This window comes from Channa argus, chromosome 12, assembly GCF_033026475.1.
Source record: "Channa argus isolate prfri chromosome 12, Channa argus male v1.0, whole genome shotgun sequence".
Classification (NCBI taxonomy): domain Eukaryota; kingdom Metazoa; phylum Chordata; class Actinopteri; order Anabantiformes; family Channidae; genus Channa; species Channa argus.
The window spans coordinates 1,798,391-1,824,636 of record NC_090208.1 but is presented as its reverse complement, the minus strand read 5'-3'; the positions used below and the strand labels follow the sequence as shown (position 1 = coordinate 1,824,636).

At 41.4% G+C, this 26,246-nt stretch overlaps 2 protein-coding genes across 2 annotated transcripts; both read left to right on the top strand.

Annotated features, from left to right (window-relative positions):
- Window positions 1-4,500: 4,500 nt before the first annotated feature.
- On the top strand, window positions 4,501-15,902 carry LOC137136947 (hemicentin-2-like). The gene is made up of 9 exons (XM_067522761.1): window positions 4,501-4,610; window positions 6,284-6,622; window positions 9,712-9,840; window positions 10,058-10,387; window positions 10,763-11,083; window positions 12,202-12,537; window positions 12,640-12,954; window positions 13,627-13,956; window positions 14,694-15,902. The coding sequence occupies exons 1-9, from the start codon at window positions 4,574-4,576 to the stop codon at window positions 14,744-14,746; spliced, it is 2,190 nt and encodes a 729-aa protein (XP_067378862.1). The 5' UTR covers window positions 4,501-4,573; the 3' UTR covers window positions 14,747-15,902.
- Window positions 15,903-18,142: 2,240 nt separating this feature from the next.
- On the top strand, window positions 18,143-23,540 carry LOC137136958 (uncharacterized). The gene is made up of 6 exons (XM_067522774.1): window positions 18,143-18,279; window positions 18,976-19,317; window positions 19,396-19,497; window positions 21,289-21,615; window positions 21,956-22,291; window positions 22,365-23,540. The coding sequence occupies exons 1-5, from the start codon at window positions 18,249-18,251 to the stop codon at window positions 22,129-22,131; spliced, it is 978 nt and encodes a 325-aa protein (XP_067378875.1). The 5' UTR covers window positions 18,143-18,248; the 3' UTR covers window positions 22,132-22,291; window positions 22,365-23,540.
- The last annotated feature ends 2,706 nt before the right edge of the window (window positions 23,541-26,246 follow it).

Genomic DNA, 26,246 nt, shown 5'->3' with positions numbered 1-26,246 from the left:
GTCAAGAGTTTTTTTTTTACAGGTTTTAGTTCTCCCTGCTCGCTGCCTGGGAGTTGGCTTGTTCTCCGGGTCCTCGGGTTTCCTCATTATGTGTTTATCATTTTGCAGCAGGTTTGTGCTTTGTCTCTACTGGCTGCTGTAGATGGGCATCATTTTTGTTCTATTTAATGTTGGCAGATGAATCAGCACGTTATGCTTGTACCAAACTGAATCTTCAGCTAATTGCAACAAGTTACTAAAACAACACATGGAGTCGGAGGAAACTGAAGACGGAGATGAGGACACGTAGCCTGTATGTAATATTGTAAATAATTCGTCACATTTGATAAGTCGAGTGCTTTCACATGTGCTCCTTGACTTGATTCCATAATAATGATAATTAAAAAACCAATATTGAATATATTTCTATATTATGTGTAGCAGCTTACCAACTTTTAACCATCAGTCCAAAGTGTGAAGGTGTGTGTGCTGAACAGTGTGGGTGGTTGTGCGTGACGGCCCTGTAGTGTAGTGTGGGACTTGATAGCTGTAGTCTTGTTGTGTTAAGATGCTGCAGAGATTCAGTGAACCTCTACAGTCATCCATTAACCGTTTCCTTGGGCAAAACCATGAACCCCATGTTGCTCCCGACGGGACAGGTGGGCGGCACCTCGCACGGCAGCCGCCATCGCTGGTGGGTGAGTGTATGTAAATGGCTGAATGTGAAGCAACATTGTAAAGCACTTTAAATGAAAGTGCAATGTGAGCAGACTGCTGAGCATGTTAGGACTGACAGAAGATTAAGGACGTGTGTAAAAATGTCCTCCTGCAGGCTTGTGTTCAAAGTAAAACTTTATCCACATAAAAACACTCATTACCATGCAGGTAATGACGAGATAGAGCAGGTCTATTGTATTGAACCGCTGGCTGGCCTTGTTTCTGGGGCCAGTCTGAGCAGCTGACAGTGAAAGGCCTTCATCCCAATGTTGGGTCCTGCTGTTATATACAGGAATATAGAAATGTACGTATTCAGCAGGTTGGGGGTTATTAGATAACCTGCTAGGTTCGCTGTACAACAGTGGAGTCTATTATTAGTAAGTAGAAGTACTTACAGAAGTACTGCATCACTAGGCAGATGCTGTTCAGTTGACCCCTCTAAAAGAAAGAGTTGGAGCTTTGAAGGTGATGCAGGCAGCTGCCGGAAGAGTGATGTGACGTGTCCTTTTAGGCTGATTAAAAATGAGACGTTCTGCTGCGTTAGGGATCATCTGGAGGGGTTGGCTTGTGCATGTGGACAGTTCTGTCAGCTGGACACTACAGTAGCTGTGACAACATATGACCAGCACCTGCACAATATATTACTGTATATTCAGAGATGTAGGGTCTGATGTTTCTGAAGTGCTAGAGGGCACATCTGCTGCCTGAGGGACAGAGGAGTGGTCAGTAAAGCTCAGTTGGTCTTCAATGATGACCCCAATGTTTCTGGCAGACTTAGTGGGGACAGTCAGTTGTGTTGTGTTGTCTGTGTTGGTCTGGCTGGGGAGACAAGAACATCTGTCTTGGATAGATTGAGCTGAAGATGTCTTTCTCGTATTCAAGCAAAGACGTCAGAGAGACAGGCAGAAGTGATTAAAGAGACAGTGGAGTCATCTGGTGGAAAGGACAGGAAGAGCTGTGTCTCATCAGCATAGCAGTGATAGGACAGACCATGTGACCAGATGCTAGAACCCAGGGATGTAGTGTAGATGGAAGAAAGAAGAGGAGCTGTGTGGCACACTGGTGGAAAAGCTGTGAGAGTTAGAAACATGCTCCTGCCAACAGAACCCAAAGCTTCATCAAGATACGCAAGACCTGAGCCAGACCAGAGCTGAAAGACTGACACTGCTCAGCAGCTTCTGCAGCCCGCAGGGATTTCACAGCACTTGGACGGCTGTTTGTGTGGACTAACACAACGTCATTGCTCATAAATACTAAAAGAATGTGATTCAATCTACATTTAGCAATTCAACAGCAAAACAAGTCAAACACTTAGCAGAGCTCCCAGAGCCCCAATGTTGATGTTCACAGGTAGAGACAGACATAAGCACTAATTAGCATGATGTAGCTTCCGATCCTTCTGACCTGCAGATCTTTGCTTGTCCAAGCACCTGGAGACACCACAGACACAGGGACAACATGCAAACTCATAAGTCACCTTTATAAAATGATGTCTGACGTTTTGCTGATATATCTGAATTTGTGTTTGGTCCTTTAGCTCCTGTTGTCTGACACGTAGAACGAAACAGCATATCAATGCCTACAATGCTACAATTCCATTTATATGGTAATGAAAAAAATACTACATTGACATCACACAGTGGGAACTGTTGGGGGACGCAGCCACCACCTCGTGTTATTGGCTCTGCCTTTGTGTTGGTGACTTTGAGTAAGAGCGTTGCCACAGTAACTCAGGGCTGCTGCCATGTCAGGCCAGTACAGGTCTGCCAGCTGGTGAAATAGCAGATCCTGCACCGAGTCGCTAGAAAACTGTAATTATCGTAATGTGATTCCTCCAGCTAGGGTGTCTTTTCTCACCCTTCATCTCTTCCCATCTCCACCACATTTGAATGATTTAAACAGCTTTTTAGCAACAGTAAAGATGTGCAGGTGACCCATTGTAACCACTGCAGCAGGTTGTGGTAAACAGACTCTGACAAACTCTGAAACTCAGAGAAACTGTTGAGGCCTTTCTTGATTCTACACATACAGGATAGAATTGATGTTTTTTTACGTGTGACATTTACTACTGAACTCATTGAAACAGATCCTGTAAAGCTCCTCCGGTAACCGAGGGGATTTTCCAGTTACAGAAATGCAGCAAACAAACGGGTTAATAAACCAAAATGTTGGTGAGACTGGTTAGAAACCCGAATTCTCACTTTCATCAAACTGTACCTGCCTGTTTTTTTGTCTTTGAGCTGCATCCAAATCAACAGTAGATAATATTTCTCATCACACTGCAACATTTCTATAACTAGTTGCAGGAGCAACTATAAGAAGTGTTAAAAAATAATATCAAGGATACACATGCAAACTGCTTTTATTTCCACTAAACTTGTATATTTGATCTGACTCTTAATTCATTCACTACTTTCCATAGATCTGGATAAAATGTTTTTATGTTGCAAAAGAGTTCACTACTTTTCTTTCGCAGTAACTTTTTAAAACATCAAACCTCTTGTGGAAGTTCCTAAAATACCCTGCTTGTCATTAGCATCTCCCTGATGCCCACTAATAATAGACGATTATTGTTTAAAAGATGGTTTACACAGGGGTTTGAAACTTTTTAAACACTGTTTAAGTGTTAAGAGGCTGCAGACCGTCCTCCAGTCTGCAGTCAGGGCCGTCTCTTTGCAGGCAGTGGGCTCTGCTGTGGTCCTATGTTGCTGGAAGGTTCCTGAGCTGTGTGACTATATCCATCAAAAGTGATGAATATTAAAGTTTGCGTTCTCATGTTAACCTATGGGCTCAGTGTGTTAGGTTGGCTGTTATATTTCTCTTTATTACTGGCAATAATATGTGCAAAACACACACGAATATGAAACTGGCACTCATGTAAAATACTAATCTGGGAAGCCTCAGACTTTCACTTCCTGGTCAGATCATCTACCAGTAAATTGAAACATTCCAATGAACAAGTCTCATTTCTGAATTCTGAGTTCAATGCTCCTTTATTATTATGACAAAAGAAAATGTGCCAGCAGTTTTGTATTAACAACATCTAAAGTTAAAAAGCACCATCACATCTAATCTCCTGGGAATTATTCAACAATAAGAAACAGAGCGGTCTACTAACCAGCAGAAGGTCCTGACCTGGTAAATTAAGTGAAAATGAGGTGGGGAGCAGGTGGGCAGGATGACTGCAAGTGGCACCAATCCATTATAATCAATGGTGATGGTTTTGAACCCGTAGAGATTGAAATATGTTTAGGTACAGTTAATATATGAGCTATTTGGGGCAGCTGGTAAAGGCAGTTGTCCACAGACCACAGGGTCAGTGGTTTGATCCCCGGCCCCAGCTATATGTCTAAGTGTCTCTGGGCAAGACACTGAACCCCCTAACAGCCGGTTCCCCTCCCCAGCAGTGCCAGTCCAAGCCCGGCACTGCACAGCTGAAATTGGGGAGGGTTCCGTCAGGAAGGACATCCAGCGTAAAAACTTTTAAAAACAACATGTGGACACTGATCCGCTGTGGCGACCCTGAACTCCCAGGATAAATTGAAAGGACAAAAAAAAAAAAAAAAAAAAAACATGAGCCGTTTAGTAAGATATTTTCTGCATCGGGGTCTGAGACTGCTCTCAGATAAGAGTGTGGCGACAAAATTCCAGAGTATTCTGAGTCAGGAATCACTTCTTCTTTATGGTAAGTAAGCACAAAGTTTTGTTTCAATATGAACATACCGTAAAAAAATGACCAGAAGTCATAGAGTGTTTTTACAGTAACAGTGACTAATGGATAAAAAATGTCGCTCCTCCCCCTCAAGGCCCAAATAAAAGGCAATGTCCTGAAGCTCCTGTTAGTTTAGCAAGAAGCAGGTTTAAGGAGACTTTGGAGATGAAGAGATTGGTGGTGTTTGTGATCCTTGTACATGGTAAGATCGCTGTATCTTATTCAGATGGGTACTGAGTTTAAACTGTTATTATTGAGAGATTGTACATCTACATTAGAGTCAGACACAGCATATCACAGTCTATGAAAGGAAGGAACGTAATCTCTTGTCAAAACCAGGACTAGAAGCACTAGAGACAGACATGGATGGCAGAAGTAAAACCTGTATCAGAACTTTGTGGTCGTCCTGTGTTTAAAAATGACCATGGGCAACATATTACTGTGGAGCAACATTATGAAAATAAAAATATATTAGGTCAAAACATTTGTGAGTTCGGCTATTGGTACTGGAAGATTTCAGAAAACATATTTACTGTTATTGCTACTTCTATGGTAAATGGTCTGCATTTATTTAACCCTTTTCTACCTGACTGGGTGCTTCATAAATTCATTCTGAAGCCAGGACTGCTGTTCAGTTTCAGAGTGGTCGGGATTATGGAGCTGCAGGCAAACTGCAACTCAGTAAAAATACAACCAAAAAAACGTCAGTTCGGTTCAAAGTGGAGCTTTAAATTCTTTAAATATAACAAATTTTTCCATATAACGCTGCATTGTTTGACTAATGATGACATTTTTCTATAATTTGAGTAAAGTCTGAAACACTTGGAGGTTGTTCAGATCTAAATTTAAATGATCAGATTAAATTTAAAATGTCAGCATTTTGTTTCAAATGCAACCATGCAACTTTTTATCAAAGGTGCAGCTACAGTGAACCAACCCACTCCTCTGTCTACTACTGCAGGTCCTGTTTCCTCTTAAACAATGTTATACTTCCTTCCTTTTCTGTTTCAAAGCGTAACAAATAAGATGCAGAGAAAAGTACCATAAAGCACTGGCTCTACTGCAGAGCAACACAGACACATGTATAAATACTCACAGCACCATAGTCTATTTGTGTAGTGTTTAGTGTAGACTGAGTGGACCCAAACCATAACTCAAGTTTTAGTGCTGAATCGGGGCCAATCTGCCTGTTCGACCACAAACACTCCATTTTACCCTCACTCCTCAGCAAGACTCCCAGATAATTGAACTCTTCTCCACTTGGGGCTGTGACTCCTTCCTAAGACAAAGGGACCAGTTCAGCATTTCCCAGCAGAAACCCATGTCCTCAGGCTTGAAAGGGCTGACTCTCATCCAAACTACTTCCACTCCAGCGCATGATGTAGGTCGGATGGAGCCAACAGAACCACGTCATCTGCAAAAAGAAGAGAAGCAATTCTAAGGTTCTCAAACAAGACGCCCTCCTCACTCTGGCTGTGCCTTGAGGTCATATCAATGAAAATCACCACGTTAACAAGTAACAACTGTGTGAGAAATTAACTATAATTGGGAATGTGTTTCACTTCATGCGGAGAAAAATGACACCATCCCACTCTGCTTCTGCAAGGACTGAATAGTTCTCTTTGAAGCACCTGTGACGCTGTGACTGGGAGATGACACAGCCACAATCCTATCTGCAGTTGTTCCTCTTGCACCATCTTACACTTTGTCCCAGTGTTACATACTGTACTTGTCTCACACTGTAGACATTATTGATGCGAGTTATTCTGTCTCATTTTGTTTATCAAGCTTCAGCAATTCTTTAAAGTGTCCAAAGTCCAGTTTGTCCAGAAATAACAACAAAGCTGATTAATTTTTCGGTCTCTCTGTCTTCAGTTACCCAGGGTTCCTTTCCTGTGGACGTGCATGCAGGAGCAAACTCGGTCCTGCTGCCCTGTCGGAACTATTTTGTACCACGAGGCACAACAGTCACGTGGAGCCGCAAGAATCTCAATCCTTCAACTGTCCACAAGCGAGTAAAGGATGGTGACGATCTTAAAGACCAAAACCAGCTTTACAACAGCCGAACATCAATGAGAATTAACGCACAAAAAACTGGAGACTTCAGCCTGAACCTGAGAATACCACGACTTTCTGACAGTGGCACCTACATCTGCACGGCCACAATGTTCGGAGAAGAACGGACACTGACAGAAGTACACCTGCAGGTCAAAGGTCGGCAACAACCAAGTCTTTACCTAAGTAGTTCCAAAACAAATACATCTCAGTGAATTTCAACCTAAACAGTTTGTAACCAATCTTCTTAACTAATGTATTAGCGCAGCTGTGAAACAGTCACCTCCTACTCATTATATAGTGTTATCTGCTGTGTGCTACTACGATGCTTTGTCTGCTTCTCTAGAAAAAAAAACAAAACACTCCACCCTCGCCTGCCTTCCCCTGGCATGCCACTGCGGGGCACTTTTTTCTGTTTAATATTCTCACAACAAAAGTTTGCTGTTTAATTAATAATTCTTATGTGTGTTAATAATTACAAAATTAACGAACCAGTTTTGAATTTTATTACACATTTATATGCCAAAACATTTGTTGATGCCCCAGTATGTTTGTAGGGACATAAAAGTTGAATCTGGTTTCTAGTGGCTCTCATGTATACCTCATATATGTGGATGTGGAGCCTCAACAGCAGCTTCCTGTCAGTCAGGAAGCCTATAATTCATGACAGTTGGGGGCAGACACAGAAAGCAAAGTGAAACTGAACCAAAGGTTCACAAACCATCTCAAGTTTTATTGAGTAAAATGCTGGGTGAAAATCAATAAACAAAAGTCTTGCATAAGTCCCTGGTGAGTCCAGATGTTTGCTCTGTAGGTAAACGGAGGGAGGTATAGCAGGGGGGCCTGTGATGATCTTCAGATGGGCCAGTAACACTCTCTTCCATACCGGATTGATCACAGCCTGACTTATGGGGTGGAAACTGGGCTACTGTTGGTCAAAGAAGGAGAGGAGGAAGACGTGTTCATAGGCAAAGAGAGAAGAGAAAAGCTAAGAATGTAGGACTGACAGTAGGGACTTTGAATGTTGGGACTATGACAGGGAAGGATAGAGAGTTGGTTGACATGTTGCAGAGAAGGAAGGTGGACATACTGTGTGTCCAGGAGACCAGGTGGAAAGGTAGCAAGGCTAGAAGCTTAGGAGCAGGGTTCAAGTTGTTCTACCATGGGTCAGATAGGAAGAGAAATGGAGTAGGAGTTATCCTGAAAGAGGAGTTTGTGAGGAATGTTCTAGAGGTGAAAAGAGTATCAGACAGGTTGATGAGTCTGAAGCTGGAAGTTGAAGGTGTGATGTTCAATGTTAGGAGTTGAGACAGACTCTGGGTGGTTTGGAGGTGCTTCCAGATGACTGGACCACTACAGCTAATTTGATCAGGGAGACAGGTAGGAGGGTACTCGGTGTGTCATCTGGAAAGAGGAAAGTAGACATGGACACTTGGTGGTGGAACGAGGAAGTTCCACCACCTGTATACAGAGAAAGAGGTTAGCTAAGAAGAAGTGGGACAGTGAGAGGACTGAAGAGAGTAGACAGGAGTACAGGGAGATACAGCGTAAGGTGAAGGTAGAGGTGGCAAAGGCCAAACAAAGAGCACATGAGGACTTGTATGTTAGGTTGGACACTAAAGAGGGAGAGGTGGATTTGTACAGGTTGGCCAGACAAAGAGATAGAGATGGAAAGGATGTGCAGCAGGTTAGTTTGATTAAAGATAAGGATGGAAATGTATTGACAGGTGCCAGGAGTGTGATGAGAAGATGGAAGGAGAACTTTGAAGAGTTGATGAATGAGGAAAATGAAAGGGAACGAAGAGTAGAAGAGGTGACTGGTGTGGAGCAGGAAGTAGCAAAGATTAGTAAGAGTGAAGTGAGGAGGACGTTGAAGAGGATGAAGAGCGGAAAGGCAGTTGGTCCTGATGACAAACCTGTGGAGGTATGGAAGTGTCTAGGAGAGGTGGCAGTAGAGTTTCTGACTAGTTTGTTAAACACGATCTTGGAGAGTGAGAGGATGCCAGAGGACTGGAGGAGAAGTGTACTGGTGCCAATTCTTAGGAACGAGGGAGATGTGCAGAGCTGTGGCAACTACAGAGGAATAAAGCTGATGAGTCACACAATGAAGTTGTGGGAAAGAGTAGTGGAAGCTCGGCTAAGGGCAGAGGTGAACATTTGTGAGAAGCAATATGGTTTCATGCCTAGAAAGAGTCCAACAGATGCAGTTTTTGCTTTGAGGACGCTGATGGAGAAGTACAGAGAAGGTCAGAGGGAGTTGCATTGTGTCTTTGTAGATTCAGAGAAAGCGTATGACAGGGTGCAGAGAGAGGAGCTGTGGTATTTTATGAGGACGTCTGGAGCGGCAGAGAAGTATGTTAGAGTGGTGCAGATAAAGTCAGAGAGGCCAGATCTGAAGGGCTGGAAGGGGGAGGTGGTTGTATTAGTTTGTTGGGTGTCTGATTTTACGCAGACAGTGTGAGTGTGTGTTATGGTTGTAGTCATATCTGCAGATGAGTTCAGGTCTTCAGCTAGTTATGGTTTTGTGCAGACTGGGGGTTTTCTTATAGGTGATAACGTGCTGTGACAAGGTTTGCACATGATTCATAGCACACATGCAGAAATAGCTCTTAACTACAACAAATGTAAGTAATTAATGTTGAATCAAATCGTTGTTAACATGCTACAACTGAATTCCCCAATTTTTAACTTAAGTCAAACAACATATGAGTCTGAAAAATAGCTGAATTCAGATACAGATCTTGGTAACAATCAATCATTTTAAGAATATGGGAAATTATTCCGTCATGGTTTTGAAAAATGTTTGCAGAGAGCCTTTGATATTGGTTTATGCGAATTGACAAATAAATTGACAAATTTATTATGAACAACCAATGTACAGTCACTTAGTGTGGTCTTTACTGTAGGAACAGTAATGTGTTGTCCCACGGTTTCACCAGACACTTTAGTTCAGCTTCTGTTTTTCTTTTTCAACTAAACACTTTGCATCTGTTACTCTTCTACATCTTGTTTATGACGACATTTTGTGTACAATAAATTGAATGTAATTTTCTTTATCACTTACTTTATGCCAGTCTGTAGTAAATAGATCAAATTGTCATTTATTTTTAGTGTCCCTTTATATTTCACACCAGTTCATGACCATGACATCATATTGCATGTGAGCTACACGTAAATCAGGAGTTTGGATCTGGATTACACTCAGCATATAACGGCCATTTTGTTGATCCTGTCTATCTTGTCCACAGAACCTTATACTTTTGTGGTTGAGTACCTGGTTCTTCTGAATGTTCTGCTCATATCTCTGCTGGTCATTGCTGGTCTTGGAGTTTATCTGTGGAGAATAAAAGGTGATCTGAGGAAATTAAAGCACGAAGGTACGTGTGTGTGTGTGTGTGTGTGTAATCCAGCTAACTGATGGAGCCAAAAGAACCTCACTATTACTAACTGACATGTCTTTCAGAATAATCTTTCAGAGACAGTTAATAAATGTTTTATTTACTAAAAATATTTTTTTTAATCATACGCCCAAATACATTGTGTCAGAGCTGCTGTTGCTGTCGATTCAGGTGATATGATTGGTTGTCCTCCCAGTCCAACAGGTGCAGGTGGATTCAGGGGTGAAATCTGTTCAGCTTTTTCTGCTTCTCGGCAAAACCAGAGTGCTTCCAACTGAAGACATCACAGTGGAGTGCGGGAGCGGATGCGATATGAAGGTCCATGTGTGTAAAAATGGCTCAGATCAGCCTGAGGAACAGATCAGGTTATACAGAGGTCAGAAAGAAATAAAGAGAAACCTGCTGAAATCTGGAGACCTCAGTCTGACACAGAATTGCCGCACAAGTACTGAACCCTACACCTGTACCACCAACAGCATAGAGAGAAACATCATGATGAACCAAAATGCGGAGCTGATAGTCAGAGGTCAGTTCAGAGTTTACACTTCCCCAAATAATGTTATCTCAAAATATACCCATTGAGTGCTCTTTAGGTTCTCACCAAGGAAGGACGCCACATTTGAATCCATTTAGACTCTTGGTTTCTGCTTTCTTGTTGTCTCACTCTCACCGTGCCAAATGACATGTCCTCTTCAGCAGACAGGATCTGATCATATCCAGTCTCGGTTGACATGTTTTAAATTTCTCTTAGTAATAATAATTCTCTGTCAGAGACCTTTGAGTAGGCTATGAGATTTGATTAGGTTACTATAAGTTAAAAATCATACACTCATAGAAAAGGTGTCAGTTCGGGTGCCGCTAACGCCTGTTCAGGTGATGTTGCGGTTTGTTGTCCTCTCAGCCCAACAGGTGGAGACGAAGTCAGGAGTGGAGTCTGTCCAGCTGCCCTGCAGAACCACAGATCACCTGCCTGAAGACGTCAGAGTCGAGTGGAGGAACAGCAGCAACCTGATGGTCCATGTCTATCAGAACGGCTCTGACCAGCCGGAGAAACAACACTTTTGTTACAGAGGCCGAACAGAGATGAAGAAGAACCTGCTGAAAAGTGGAGACCTCAGTCTGATCCTGAAATACCCCACAATTGGAGGAACCTACACCTGCACCATTTACAGCAGGGAGGGAAAAATCCTGATGAACAAAAAGGTGGAGCTGCTGGTCAGAGGTCAGTTCAGAATTCAAACGACAGTTTACCAAATTTCTTTGCTCAAACTCAACTCACAAACTTTATTCCGAGCTTTCAACACCTCACACTCTTCATCAGAGGATGGAGTTTGTTGATACTTATCGTGGATAAAGCTCAGTTACCATTATGTGACCTCATCATGTGATTGACAGGTTGGTAATGACAGGAAAAAGGCTGATTCCAGCTTCTACATCATCTAACATCTGGTTCTTAGCAGGAGTCAGTTTTTGTCTCCATTCATATTGAACCACCTGTTATCATGTGACTGAACTTCCAGACTGAGGTGACAAGAGACATGGGTTTAATCATAAAATATGTAATGTAATGCCAACTACAGTGTTTTCACAGTAAGGAGAGTGGACACGTTTCTTAAAATCACGTGAGAGCAACATGGAGCAATTCAACAAAACAGCACAACTGATGATAATGGAAACATTTCCTTTAGGCTAAAAGAAGTTCAAAATCCATGTAAAACTAAATAAAACAATGCTAAAATTCACCGAAGATAAAGTAAAAGTCCATGAAATGTCAATTCCAGTGAGCTAGAGTAAAACAAGAATTGCAGAAAGTCCAAACTTGTTAAGGCCCCACAAGATGCAAGAGGTTGTCAAGAAAGCGGCAACCCTTCCTAACCCTGTGAAGCAGCTTGGTAAATGGTCTTCCTCTAACAGACGTGGACCCCACACCCTGCAGCAGGGGATACAGCAGTTAAACGTAAGGCCAGTCCCACACATGCTTGTACCATACAGCCACCGGCCACAGGCCCCACAAGAGTATCTGCATCATGAGATACTAGGAAACACTAACTACATTTCTGTTGCTATGAACGTGACACCCAGCTATATTTATCTATAAAACCAGAGGAGGAAAATCAATTCGTCAAACCTCAAGCCTGCCTAAAAGACACTGAGACCCAGATTTCCTCAAATGTTGACTTCTAAATTCAGTCAAAAGTGAAGTTATTGTATTTGGGTGTAAAAATCTTGGAAATGTTACCTGTTACTTTCTGCTCAGATCTAGTTCTGTCCTTCAGGTTTTCCTCAAAACTGCTGCTGCTGTTTGTCCAGCTGATGTTGTTGTTGTTGTTGTCTTCTCAGACTGTCAAGTGGAGGTGGAGGAGGGAAAGGAGTCTGTCCAACTACCCTTCAAAACCACAACTCACCTGCCTCATGATGCTGAAGTGTGGTGGAGACGTGAGTTGCCTGAACCAAAAATGAATGTCCATGTGTATGTGGACAACTCTGACATAACTGAAGTACAGAACCAGATTTACAGAGGCAGAACCGAGATGAAGAGCAGCCTGATTAAAACTGGAGACCTCAGTCTGACCCTGAAATACCCCACAGTAGGAGACAAAGGAAAATACGGCTGCTATGTCTACAACAGGGACGGAACAATTCTCATGAAGACAACAATGGTCCTCAAAGTCAAAGGTCAGATATGTTTGTGTCTGTAACTGCTTCACTTTATTTAATCAGTACTATTAGTGCTGCTGCCATTGTCTGTCCAGGTGATGTGGTTAGATGTCCTCTTAGTCCAACAGGTGGTGTCAGGTGTGGAGTCTGTCCAGCTGCCCTTCAGAACCACAGATCACTTGACTGACGATGTCACAGTGGAGTGGAGGAACAGCAGCAACCTGATGGTCCATGTCTATCAGAACGGCTCTGACCAGCCGGAGAAACAGGACTGGTGTTACAGAGGCCGAACAGAGAGGAAGAGGAGCCTGCTGAAAACTGGAGACCTCAGTCTGACCCTGAAATACCCCACAATTGGAGGAATCTACACCTGCTCCGTCTACAACAGGGAGGGAAAAATCCTGATGAAGAAACAAGTGGAGCTGCTGGTCAGAGGTCAGTTCAGAATTCAGCAACAGTTTACTAAATTACTTTAGCTCAAATTTAGCTCACAAACTTTACTCATTTCATATACAACAAAACAAAACTATGAGAGATTTAGCGGAAACTTTAAGAGCGGCCAAGTCAACAGCTTGGTACCTTCTTAAAAAATGCACTGGCAAGCTCAGCAACACTAAAGACGACCTGAGAAGACAATTAAATTTAATGACCTCAGAAGTCTGTCCTTATTGGACAGAACAGCTCTCTGTGTTGGTCCTGCCAACACAGAGAACACAACTGATGGTAATGAAAACATTTCCATTAGGCTAAAAGAAGTTCAAAATCCATGTCAAACTAAATAAAACAATGCTAAAACAAAGATAAAATAAAAGTACATTAAAAGTCCAATCCAGTGAGCTAGAGTAAAACAGGAATTACAGAAAGTCCAAACTTGTTGAAATGAAAAAGAGGCAAAGAGGTGGACAAGACAGCAGCAATCGAGACTCATATTTCTTCCAACTTTCTAATTCTAGATTCAGACAAAAGTGGATTTATGTATTTGGGCCAAAAAAGTCTTGGAAATATTACCTGTTACTCTGCTCAGATCTGGTTCTGTCTTTCAGGTTTTCCTCAAAACTGCTGCTGCTGTCTGTCCAGCTGATGTTGTTGTTGTTGTTGTCCTCTCAGACTCTCAAGTCGAGGTACAGGAGGGAGAGAAGTCTGTCCAACTACCCTTTAAAACCACAACTCACCTTCCTCATGATGCTGAAGTGTGGTGGAGATGTGAGGTGCCTGAACCAATAACGACGGTCCATGTGTATAACTCTGGCATACGTGAAGTACAGAACCAGATTTACAGAGGCAGAACCGAGATGAAGAGCAGCCTGATTAAAACTGGAGACCTCAGTCTGACCCTGAAATACCCCACAGTAGGAGACAAAGGAAAATACAGCTGCTATGTCTACAACAGGGACGGAACAATTCTCATGAAGAAAACAATGGTCCTCAAAGTCAAAGGTCAGATATGTTTTTGTCTGTGTTTGTTAGTCATCTGTCTGCTGTTTGTCTCTGTTCACCTGTCTCTAGTTGTCTGTCTGGTCATTAGTCTCTGTCGGACTTTCTTCTATCTCCTCTGCAGAGAGAATTCAAGACAAGAATGATTGATTATCCCAAATCCTCTAGTGGGTGAATGATCAATGTGATCAATCTCTTGGTCAATATTTGATTGATATTTAACAGCTGATTCTTTCCGTGAGGAAGTTGTTATTGGACAGCTGCACATACTGTAGGTGATGGGGTATCAGTGTGTGTTTAAAGGACACCTTGACAAGTAGCCTTGAGGACAGGAACCAAACCACCAACCCTGTAGTCTCACCTACTAGGGCTGGATGATACCACAAAATGTGATCGAGTATTACCAGACTAAGATCACCAATATCAATACTGAGGGTTTTTGCTGTTGAATGGGATTAGTTTAGAATTATGCCTTACTGATGGAAAAGGGAGAGAGGCCCATGCAAACTGGAAGATATGAAACTGACTTTAAATATTTGATGAACATTAAAGAATAGAGTTAGAAGTCTAAATGCTTGTTAAATCCAAATTTGTAATTCCTTGGAAAACATGGAAGGCTACAGATAAGTATTAGCTTGGCTTAATGGATCCTGGTGTGTGTGAATATAATCTACAAATGCAAATACACAAGACACAGGAGCATTGTGAAATACTGATGTCTATGCTTCTATTGTTTCCAGCTGCTGGAAGGGAGGTGGACTTCTGGAGAGGCACCGTTAATATGATATCCTGAGGATGGCACTGTTGGAGGGCTGTGTGCCTCAGGACTGGAAATGGATCTAGAGACTGAGAGCGTCTGGCTTGGCCAGTAATGATTTTCACACAATTGTGTTTGTTCCATTTCTGCTGCGTATCAATAAAGTGAGTGACCAATAGCAGCAGATCTACTAACCACCAAAGTTTCATCAAAGACTGGAGCACGTCCATGTGGTTAAACTGCTATTCAGATGATATTTAGTGGGAGAGCTGTAACACAGCTTATGAGATGTTTATGTTTATTATTATTTTTGTTATTTCACCGTTTTTGGTCACTATCTACTCCTGCACCGTTTGTCGTAGAAACTTCGTTCCACTACCTAAACGTAGGTCTCTTTTAGGACTAGTGGGCTCTTACTTTTCTCAGTAATAACTTTTATACTTTTTATGATATTTCACTTTTTAATCAATTTTTCTTCCCATAGAAAATGAATGGAAGCCACTTAAAACTTCCCTTCAAGTGTGTATTGCGGAATGTTGGAGCAGCTAGAGTGGGTGACATCACAGCCACTTTTAGCAACTTCTTTCCTTCTTTTCCTTCTTTCCATTAGTCAACTATAATCTTACATAAACAAACTATACATCAAAACGTAGGTATTTTTGTCTTCTTTCAGGAAATGTAACTCTCATAGTGACAGGTCTGATGGTTCTTTCTCTAAGTGTCCAGAAGCAGAGAGAGTGCCGTCTGAAACTCCCATTGGAGTCCATTACAAAAGAGGTTCTGAAATTGTCTTCAAATCACAAACGGGGGCCTGTTTTGAAATTGCTACCACGACTTCATTTTATGGAGTATGTTCAAATAAAGTAAATTACCGTGTTCGTTGAAGTCTTTTGCAGCTCACAGTTTTTGAATTTTTCCAATAGGACTAATACTTTTTCATATTTTGAACATTTTACGAGGCAAAGTCTCCGCACTTTCCCACCCTGACTTTGCATTTGGCTCATGATTTAGCAGGCAGGCAACAGTCATTGTCATGGTAACGGACACAGCTGCATGAGATCATGTGATCAGCCTCAGAGCTGTGTCCACACACTTTACCTGAGTTTTTCTCCCTCAACATACACAGTGGAGTTACACACTCCCTCACAGACAGGAAACACATTTTCAAAATAAAAGCCGTTTATAATATTTTATCCACTTTTTAGCATTTAAATGCTAAAATGACTTGTGGTGAAGTCTCCCTGCACACACACACACACACACACACACACTTCCTCACAGACAGGAAACACACTTTCAAAATAAAAGCTCTTTTCAACTTTTTTCAGTTTTTCAGTATTAAAATGGTCCCTTCATTTCTAAATATTTTTTCTTTACACTTTTATTAGCAACTTTTTACTTTGCTTTCTTTCTTTGTTCCCTTTACTTTTGAATATTTACCTTTTCCTTTGTTTCTTACTACTTCTTCTAACTTTTGTTCTTTCAACTTGTTACTTTTTACTTTGCTTCTTCCTCTTTTCACTTTAAATATCAACTTTGTACTTATTTACTTCCTCCATTTTTAATTTCTACAATTTTTTTCTTTTCTGAATTCAACTTTTCCTGGACTTTTGTTGTTTTTTTCTTTTTACTGTCATCTTCTTTCTTTCTCCTTTTGTTTGTATGTATCTTTCTTCAGCATTTGCGGCTTTGAACGCCTCTGCAGCTTCTGAGCTACCGGGCAACTTAACAGTTCTCCCACGTAATTTCATCGGAAATTCCCTTTTCTAGTTAGTCTTTGATGCCTCCCCCACTCTGACCTCCCACCACCCACCAGCCTGTCATTGAGCCTTTGTTTGCAATAATTTATGGCACAGCAAACAGGAAAATAATGAGCTTTTCAGGTGTTTAGAAATCAAACAAATTTTAATATGTTTGAAGTTGTATTTTGTCTGTGACTGTGTTGTGAAGCTAGCTAACATCCACTATCAAGTAGCTGCATTTGTAGCTCAGTAGTTCAGTTGGTAAGGCAGTTGACCATGGACCACGGGGTCAGTGGTTCAATCTCCCGGCTACAAGTTGTCCTTGGGCAAGTTGCTCCCGGTGGGTCACCTTGCATGGCAGCCACTGCCATGAGTGTGTGTGTGAATGGGTGAATGGGAAGCAACATTGTAAAGCGCTTTGGATAAAAGCGACTATTTACCATTTATTTGCTTTTGGAGGCTGTTGTTAACTGTCAAAAAAATCAAAACAATTGCTGTCAGTGACAATACTGGAGAAACATGGAAATCAACTATGGAAAATAAAAGAATTAGAAATAAGAATTTCCATTACAACTCGGTCCCGCAAGCAGGTGGATCTATGTAAGTGTAAAAAATCAAAATGAGACTTTACCGACCGGAAGAAATACAGAGGGTTTATCAAAAGATGTAAACTATTGGTTAATTTCAGAAATGGTAAGAAGTTTTTAAAAAAAAAAAAACTATAAAAACTCTGCAGAGCTCTTGACCAACATCCTATGGACAGTTGCCCCAGATAAATGTGAAGGGTAAGTTTGAAGAGAAGAAGAAACCACTTCATCTGTGAAGGTAGTGGCAGCAGTGTGATGGCGTGGGCAGCTGTGCTTGCCAAAGAAGCTGCTTCTCTCGGATTTATTGATAAAGTGGCTGATGACAAGATGAATTCAGAAATGTTTAGGGCTGCTCAGATTTATTGGCCCGTGTTTAGGATCCGTACTGTGAAAATAACCCAAGACACTTTTAAGACACTTTTTTATTATGCAACAGCCGAGCAAGAGACCTGAGCAGCGTCCAGTTGAGCAGTGCTTCACTCGCTGAAGGTAAAACTGAGCATTGATTGTAAGGGATCTGTAACCAAACTGACAATTTATGAATATGTTGTGTCTGAATATGTTTAGGTCCCATGAAACATGGAGGACTATGCATTAAAATGGCTGTAGTTCCTTCGCAGTTTATCCAATATTTTCAAATGAAACTAAATTAAAGCTGAACATCTAGACTTTAAACACATTGTGACTTGTTCCTTTTAAATCGACCGTGTTGATGTACAGAGGCAAAAAGTTGCAAATTGTGTCACTGTCCAAATGTATAAATTTAATGAGCCTGACAGTATTTATTGAGCGGTGGATGAACTTTACATGCTTGCAATTTACATGTTTTCTATTTGTACTGACCCATGACCCACTATTGGATATAGACCCACTGATTAAAGTGATTTAATACAAAGTGCACAAAGTGTTTTAATGTGTACAAGTTGATGTTACCAGTAAAATGAAAAAAGCCACACTGTTGTTCGTATAAACTAGAGTTTTTGTTGTCTACCGATAGAAACACTTTTTTCTTCCACGTCACCCTCACACAAGTGAGTGTGTATGATGGTCACAGTATAATGAAGAAAACTTCCCTAAAGCTAAAAGTGAAACTAAAAACGTCAGTTAGCAGATCAGGGAAATAACTGCCTGTCAACTGGTTTGCTGAAGCTGTTAATGAAGCAGATTTAAGGAGACTGATTTTGGTGGAGTTTTTACAGAAAGACGAACATGTTTGTGGTGCTGGTGATTCTTGTACAAGGTAAGATCACTTCATTTTACAGGAATCTTATTCAGACGGGGACTGAGAATATAAAAATGGCTTTTACGTTTGAATAGGGCCGTTATTATTAAGAGTGGGAGCTGTAGTGTGTGACTACATGAAATGTCAAATCAGGACTAGCAGACACATGAAAGTTGATATAAGAAGAGAAACCTGTGACAACATCACTATCTTCTGGCTTCTTCTCAAATATTATTTTCAAATATTAAGAAACTAAACAGAGAATTCGGTTGCTTTATTTATATTTTTAAGTCTGCAGTCACTTTTTTTTGTCCTTTCAATTTGACTTTAGGTTTTTTAAAAACACATTAGTTTTAGTTTTATTATTTTTACAGTGAATTTAGTTTTTCACTTTCTGTTTATGACTCTAGACTTTTTGAATTTCTTTAGGTTTAGTTTAAGATAACTATAATGAACTTGGTCTGTTTAGCTATGGACTATGTTGAAATGACACAGCTTCTCGGCAAATTTGCAGCCACCGTGTAATTAAAAACCTAATTACTTTTAAACATTTGCACTTTGTGCACCATGCGATAAAACGGCTAAATCTCCTACACAGATCTATATTTGACATCTGTCTAAGCAGCCTGATCAGCTGCAGCATCCAGTCACAAACAGGATTAGGGTGAACTAAAGCTGCTGAGTTGGACCCTCTCTGTCTGTGTGTCCTCACAGTTTCCCAGCATGTCTCAGCGGTGGACATGTATGAGGGGGACCAATTTGTCCTGCTGCACTGTGAGTTTCCCACTTTTGACGTGAACAATTCGACAGTGATGTGGAGCCGCTCTGATCTCAGTCCTTCAATCGTCCACCAGCGTCAGCAGGAAGGTGATGAACTTAAAAACCAGAACCAGCTTTACAGCGGCCGAACTTCGATGATGCCTGATGCTCTGGAAACTGGAGACCTCAGTCTGAATCTGACAGAACTGCAACTGTCTGACAGTGGAACCTACACCTGCTCCGTCGGAGGGATTAGAGGGGAACACAGAGTGACAGATGTTCAACTGCAGGTCAAAGGTAAGTGACAAACCACAGGTTTTGCAGAGATCTGTGCTGTAAAACCAGGTTTAAAGTCAAAGGTCATGTTCTCCACAGAACGATTTCCATCCTGGGCCACAGTGCTCGTGATTCTCCTGACGGTTGCTGCTATTGTTGCTGTGGGTCTTTCAGTATGTTTTCGGCACTATTTTATGTCAGGTATGTCTCTACTGCTACATTACCCATAATGCTCACGGCGCTGATTTATTCTTTTGTCACACAATTTTACAGAGGTGGTAAACAACTTATACACAGAAGAGAAAGAAGATTTTGTTTAAAAGACAATTTTGGTCATTTTCTAAATTAGCTGTATTGTTCTAATCCATCACATGGACAAAATGTCTTTTCATCTCACGTTAAGTTAGTTGTCAACCAGCAGCATAGATTAGCTGCTTTGTCAGTCAGATGACTCCACAAAAACCAATACTCTCATAAATATTGTCCTCACTAATTGGACGATGTTTCAGTAGTTTTACCTGAAATATCATGCACGTGTGGAACAGAGGAACGATTAATATTCAAACACTACAATAAACCCACTCTAATAAACTCTGTGGGCTCCAGTTACATGCAGCTTTAACACATGGAAAGGACTAGTTGATCTAGACCAGGGGTCTCAAATTTGCGTCCCGCGGGACGATATGAAAGTTTAATGTTAGTGCGGCCCGCGATTTTTATAAGAATGGCACTTTAGCGCGTTGTGTGCGGAAGGTTCCTTTTCTATGATTGCTGGAGCTGAACGAACCAACCAATCACAGTGGAGTATATGAACCCGAAACGAGCACGTTTGACTTCGAGCTGGACGAAGTCAAACGTGATGGGGCCAGCTCCCGCCCGCTGTCCTGCTTTGGAGTCAGGCTGGAGCCTCATCAGGGGCTTACTCGTCTCGGTTATAGAGTCAACGGAACATGGGTGTTGGCTATGACGTACTGCTGAATTCATGTGGTTATTATAGAAAATAAAAGCCGGTAAATAAAGCCCCTCCTGTGCTTCAAATGGAGCTCACTGACCTGCAGTGCCACTCTGACCTCAAAGCCAAGTTCAGGGAGGTGAGTGGAAAAGCAGACAAGCTTGGGACATTTTTGAGAGAATTGACCCCCGGCTCCCCTGAGCTTTCTAAAATGTTCAAGCGGACCATCTGACTTTTTGGGAGCACATATTTGTGCGAAAAGTTTTTCACTAACTTGAACGTCAATAAGTCCAAGTACAGGTCCAGACTTACTGACTATCATCTTCAAGCCATACTGAGGGTCTCAACTGCTTCCTCCCTCAAGCCAAATGTGGCTCAACTATGTGAGAGGAAGCGCTGCCAGGTCTCTGGCAGCAAGAAGTAGGCAAGAGAAGCCATGTTCAGAAGAACCCATTGAAGTTAAAGAACTGTTAGTAGTGATGTTTGAGAAGATTAGATTTTTTAACAAAGGTTTTTTGGTGGAATACCTGATGCGGCCCAGCCTCACCCAGACTCTGCCTCCTGCGGCCCCCAGGTAATTTGAGAAGCAAACATTTAGTCACCAAGGAGACCAATGAGTCAGGAATTTTACCTGTGTGTGTGTGTGTGAACTCACGCTCCCCCAAACAACAACATCATTCTGCTACTGAGCCTTAGTGTGACTGTTGTTGCGGAGCTGTATGATCTATGTAACATCAGTCTGTGGTTTGTTAGTTTTGTTGTCAGTTTTAATAAAACAACTGATGTCACGGAGCACAGGGGAACAATCTAATCCACGTTGAGACTGACAGATATTAAACATCAGTAGACTCAATGTTGGCCTGTATTGGGATTGTGGAAAACACAGCTAATTTAGAAAATGAGCCAAATTGTCATTTTAAAAGGGATATTTCCTCTTTACATTGAATAATGTTTCATCTCGGATTATGAAATAAGGTCATGTTACCCTCAGTGCTGCCGCTGTCTGTCCAGATGATTTTGTGTTTTTTCTGTCCTTTTAGTCTACCAGGTGAAGGTGGACTCAGGGGTGGCATCTGTCCACCTGCCCTGTAAAACCCTGGTTCATCTGCCTGAAGACGTCAAAGTGCAGTGGCTAGACAGCGATAACAGGAAGGTCCATGCGTATTACAACGGCTCTGACCAGTCTAAAGAGCAGTTCAGTCTTTACACAGGACGCACTAAGCTAAAGAAAGACCTGCTAAAAACTGGAGACCTCAGTCTGACTCTGAAATACCCCACAGACAGAAACAGCGACACCTACACCTGCACAGTCTACAACAGGGAGGGAAACATCCTGATGAGGAAACAAGTTAAACTCAAGGTCAAAGGTCAGAGGTCACAATAAGCTCTAAACTAATCTAATATTTTTGTTTCTATTCTTTTTTAAATCACATTTAATAAATATTGTGAGAAATCATTAACATGATCTGTGTCTTCACATAGATGAAAATCATTAATTTAAGTAATTATTAATAATAACATATAATTAAAGGTAAATTGAGCACATTTGTTATTTCAAAAGTGTGTATCAAACTGGTAGCCCTTTGCATTAATCGATACCCAAGAAGTAGCTCTTAGTTTCAAAAAGGATGGTGAGCCCTGCACTAAACACTGATCCGGTCCACTGTAAAAAACCTGAGGCTGATGTCTGTCTGTGGTTTGTCTCAGTCTGTCAGGTGGAGGTGCAGGAGGGAGTGCAGTCTGTCCTGCTACCCTGCAACACCACACCTGATCTGCCTGAGGATGCTAGAGTGGATTGGAGACGGTATGAACCTGAACCCACAATGTTCGTCCATGTGTATCAGAACGGCTCTGATCAGCCTGAAGAACAGAACCAGTTTTAAAGAGGACGAACCATAATGAAGAACGACATGCTGAGAAGTGGAAACGTCAGTCTGACCCTGAAACACCCCACAGTCAGGGACACAGGAAAATACCTCTGCAGAGTCTACAGTGGGGAGGGGCTGTTCCTGAGAGGAAAAACTGTGCTGCTTCAAATCAAAGGTGACAGTTCTTTGTCTTTGGACATCTGTCTCTGGTGGTCTTTGTCTGTCTGACTGTCGTTTTTTTTTTGCAGAGAGAACTGAGACAGAGGACACCAGGAAGAGAAGCGACTCCACTGATCCAACTCCTCTGACGGCTGATCAATCAGTTTGATCAGTCTACTGCTCAGTTTCTGATTACTGAATTGATCTGACCTTGGATCAGAGACAAAATGGAAGGAAAGAAGCTGATGGAGAATGGATGAAGACATAAGTACACTTTCTCTTCTTCTTTACTCTGACTCCTCCTGACTTTCACACAGTCTACACACTGACTAATGATCAGCATTTAACCGTGTTGTTCAGTATTTATCAGTGATGTCAGATTATTTGTCCTACAAAATTGTCTCTCTTCCTCTGGGTAATGTACTCTTTTGCCAAAAGATAATCTCTGTGTCCACAGTCACAATTCCTTTGTCAGTGTTTTATAGGTACTGTGGAATTTCTGATACTAGTGTGTGACACTCTGTGTGTGAGTGTGTGTGAGATTATGAGTGTGAGTGTGAGTGTGAATGGGTGAATAAGAAGCAGTGTAAAGTGCTTTGAGTGCCAATAGGTAGAAAAGTGCTATATGATTGCAGAACATTTACTTTCCCCCAGCAGTCGAAGTCTATAGCAGCATTACTAAGAGCTGGTCTGTAAAAAAGGATCTTGTTAATTGGGTTGTTAAATGGGTTCCTTCTGTGATCCTTATTTGAATTGCAGTCTAGATTTTACATTTTACATGATATTACAGCTCACAAATGCAACTTATATTTTGTTTCATGTTTATTTTGGAAATAGTCATTTATATCAGAAAAAAACACTTTCTTTTTCAGAATAAAAGTTAAATTTCTTTCCTGTTTCAGCTGGAAACATTTGTCCCAAACAGCTGTACAGTGCTGATTGTCTTTAACTGACATATGTCTATTTTCCCCCATTATCACTAAGTCTGGTTCCCCATAGACTTATAATTGTTCACTAAAACCCATCAATGTCCAGGGCATCAGCTGAAACCTACATAGAGACATCATTCTTTAAGATTCTTTAAATCTTGATTGACAACAAGTACAGATTAAAAAGATGAGCCATCAAGGCAGGAGATCAAGTAAGAAGCAACCAGTTGCTGCCAGCGAACAGGACTTGGACCACACAACCCACCAGCCGAAGACTGGTAACCGGTCAGGTACACACCCTGCAATAATCTGCACCTATGAGACAAGTAAAGTTCAGGGCATATAAAGGAGTCTGAAGTCTGATGTCAGCAGAGAGGTTATTCCAATGGAAGGCTGCAAGACAGGAAAATGTCCTGCAGCCAGCTAACTTTTTTACTCTGGGGACAGACAGTATGAAATAGTACTTCATTAAAGATTTTCTAAGTCATCAGAAGCACCTCACAGTCTGATCTGACATGAGCAGGGAGCCAGTGAATGAAGACTGAAATAGGTTTAATATGGTCAAATTCAGGTTGTACTATTCTGGACTATTTGAAGACTTCACTGTCAGAAGTGAATAATGTCTGAGTCATCTGGTCTAATCTGGTCTACAGTGTCTCTAAAATGCTTCCTGCTTCTGGACACCAGCAAGACAAAGGAGTGGGTGATTGACTTCCAGCGAAAATTCCCACCAGTCACACCGGTCAGCATCCAGGGCTCAGACATTGAGGGTGTGGACACTTTTAAATACCACTTGTTACATTATTGGACTCATTATTAAAACTGAGCTCCACATATTCATCTGGTCTGAGAGAGAGCAGTGGTCTCACACTATGGGACTGAAACTAAATGGATTAATCTGAGCTTCTCACGTTGTTCTGGCTCATCAGGATCGTTTGATTTACAGGCTGGATGGAAACGTGCACGTTATTTTTCTCCACAGGATGGTGAGAAACTTGAGCCCAATAACTACAGAAATACAAAATCAATGATCACAGCAGATTCACATTATTAAGATCCTATTTCAGTTTCTTTTAGAACAAACTCCTTTAAACCAAATTACTTTTTACTTTGAGGAATTGCAAACAAGATGTTGTAGGGCAACAGTCTAAAACCTTTTTTGCAACTTGGAGCGGTTTTATGTAGGACAGACGGGTGGGTGGAGGGGGTGGGGATTCAATATAACATTATAAAATGAGCATAGTAACAAATACAAAGTGCAGAAAAACACCACTCAGCAATAATGGAGAAGCAGTGGAACCCTGAGCTTGTTTCTCTGCAACCAGATGGTTCCACCCAGAGGTGATGGGACACAGTGACACCAAAGTGTGTTCAGAGTCCAGTCTACTTCTACTGTGTTTGTGTTGCTGTCACTGGCCCAAAAATATCCATTCCTTCACATTTTGTGGTAAGTAAGACTCACACTGTTTTGAAAGCAGAGGTAGGTGATCTTGCACTAGCTGGGTCAAGAGCGTCAAGAGGAACAGACGGATGTTATTAACAGAGAATGTGATTTTTCAAAATGAAACATCTGTCACAGTGTGTTTGCCAGTAAAAAGGAAATAAAATGAATAATTTATTCTTACTGTGCAGTCTGGTACCAAACAGCACACAGCCTGGCCCGGTGGTTGGGGACCACTGTTTTAGGGTGACTTTCAAGACCCTCCCACCAGAAGTCAACTTGTTAGGTTAGTTAGCAAATGATCAGCTAACTCAGACAATACTTTTTCTGTAGGAAACTGATGAAAGCTGTGTCTGACTAAGCTAACTGTCAAGCTAAGATGCTAAGTTATGACATTTAGAAGCAAAGAAATTTGGACACGTGTACTGTCAATCTCTACGGTGTATTACTGTAAGTTATTGTTCTATGTGCAGTGTGGTGAGGTGTGTATTTTACTGTATTTTCCAGATCTTAAGCATTGCAGGTTTATGATGCATCATTTTCGCCCAGGACCCCAACAGACTCTAGGATCAGCACTGACACAACCACAGAGTTTGCTGTTTTTGATCAAATCCCCAAAGAGCCAACAAAGTAACGTTACTTCAGAAAGACAGAAACACCAAGAGGTCACTTTACACTTCTTTACCTGAGGAAACATACAGAATCATGTTTGTCACTTCTTCTATGCACCGAGCGAGAAAGTACGCAGACAGGCAAAGAGAATTTCAACGTCAGGCAACAGTTGGACTGCTGCTTGTTATAAGGATGAAACACATGAGTGGTTTCATCATTTTTTCTTATTTATTTAACCTTTTTTTAGATTATATTTTTTATAGTTTTCTTGCCCCTATAGTTACTAGCAGTTTTGGTTCTACCATTATTTGTAGGATTATTACTGGCAGGGTGAAACCTGGAAGCTGTTGAAGAAGAATCTGTACAGTGGCTCAGCTCTCTCCTGTTCAGAGGAAACAAACATGATGAACAACAGTGGTGACCCAGTGAACTCTTCAAGTGACAATGAAATACTGGGAAACAGTGGGTGTTTGTACTCTGAGTCACTCACAGTGTCGAGCTCTGTCATTCATTCTAACACAAGCTGCATTAAATGTGGCCTGTTTAAAAGAAGCTATATTTACACTGCTCACTGCTCACTTCATTAGGTACAGCTGTTCCATCTAATGCAGCTCTGCCATGAATTCTACTTTTACAACATTATTATTTCTCAGTTTTAAAGTTGAAACTGTCAGAAAGGTGATAATTGATAAATATTGGGTTTATCCTTGACTAAAAATAGTCAAATGGAGGTTTGCCAGGTAAACCAAACATCAAAATGCACTTACAGGCACACTTGTGGACTAAAAATCATCCACATTATGTGACAAAATAACATAAAATGAGCTTTCTGGATTGTTTTTTATAAGGGTAAGACCAGGCAGACCGCATTTCACTGAGAATAATGGGCCACTGACATTTACAGAGTGACAGCGAACTACACATGACTAAAGCCGTTATTTTATTGGTTATGGAACTTTGTTACGTCATCAAATAAAACGCACACCAGT

What these genes read in the sequence shown, in the direction of transcription:
- LOC137136947 (XM_067522761.1), top strand. Translation starts at nt 4,574, where the DNA reads ATGAAGAGATTGGTGGTGTTTGTGATCCTTGTACATG. An exon ending in GAGGAAATTAAAGCACGAAG is followed by an intron (nt 9,841 to 10,057) that starts GTACGTGTGTGT and finishes TTGTCCTCCCAG; the next exon opens with TCCAACAGGTGCAGGTGGAT. An exon ending in TGCGGAGCTGATAGTCAGAG is followed by an intron (nt 10,388 to 10,762) that starts GTCAGTTCAGAG and finishes TTGTCCTCTCAG; the next exon opens with CCCAACAGGTGGAGACGAAG.
- LOC137136958 (XM_067522774.1), top strand. Translation starts at nt 18,249, where the DNA reads ATGTTTGTGGTGCTGGTGATTCTTGTACAAG. An exon ending in TGTTCAACTGCAGGTCAAAG is followed by an intron (nt 19,318 to 19,395) that starts GTAAGTGACAAA and finishes TGTTCTCCACAG; the next exon opens with AACGATTTCCATCCTGGGCC. An exon ending in AGTTAAACTCAAGGTCAAAG is followed by an intron (nt 21,616 to 21,955) that starts GTCAGAGGTCAC and finishes GGTTTGTCTCAG; the next exon opens with TCTGTCAGGTGGAGGTGCAG.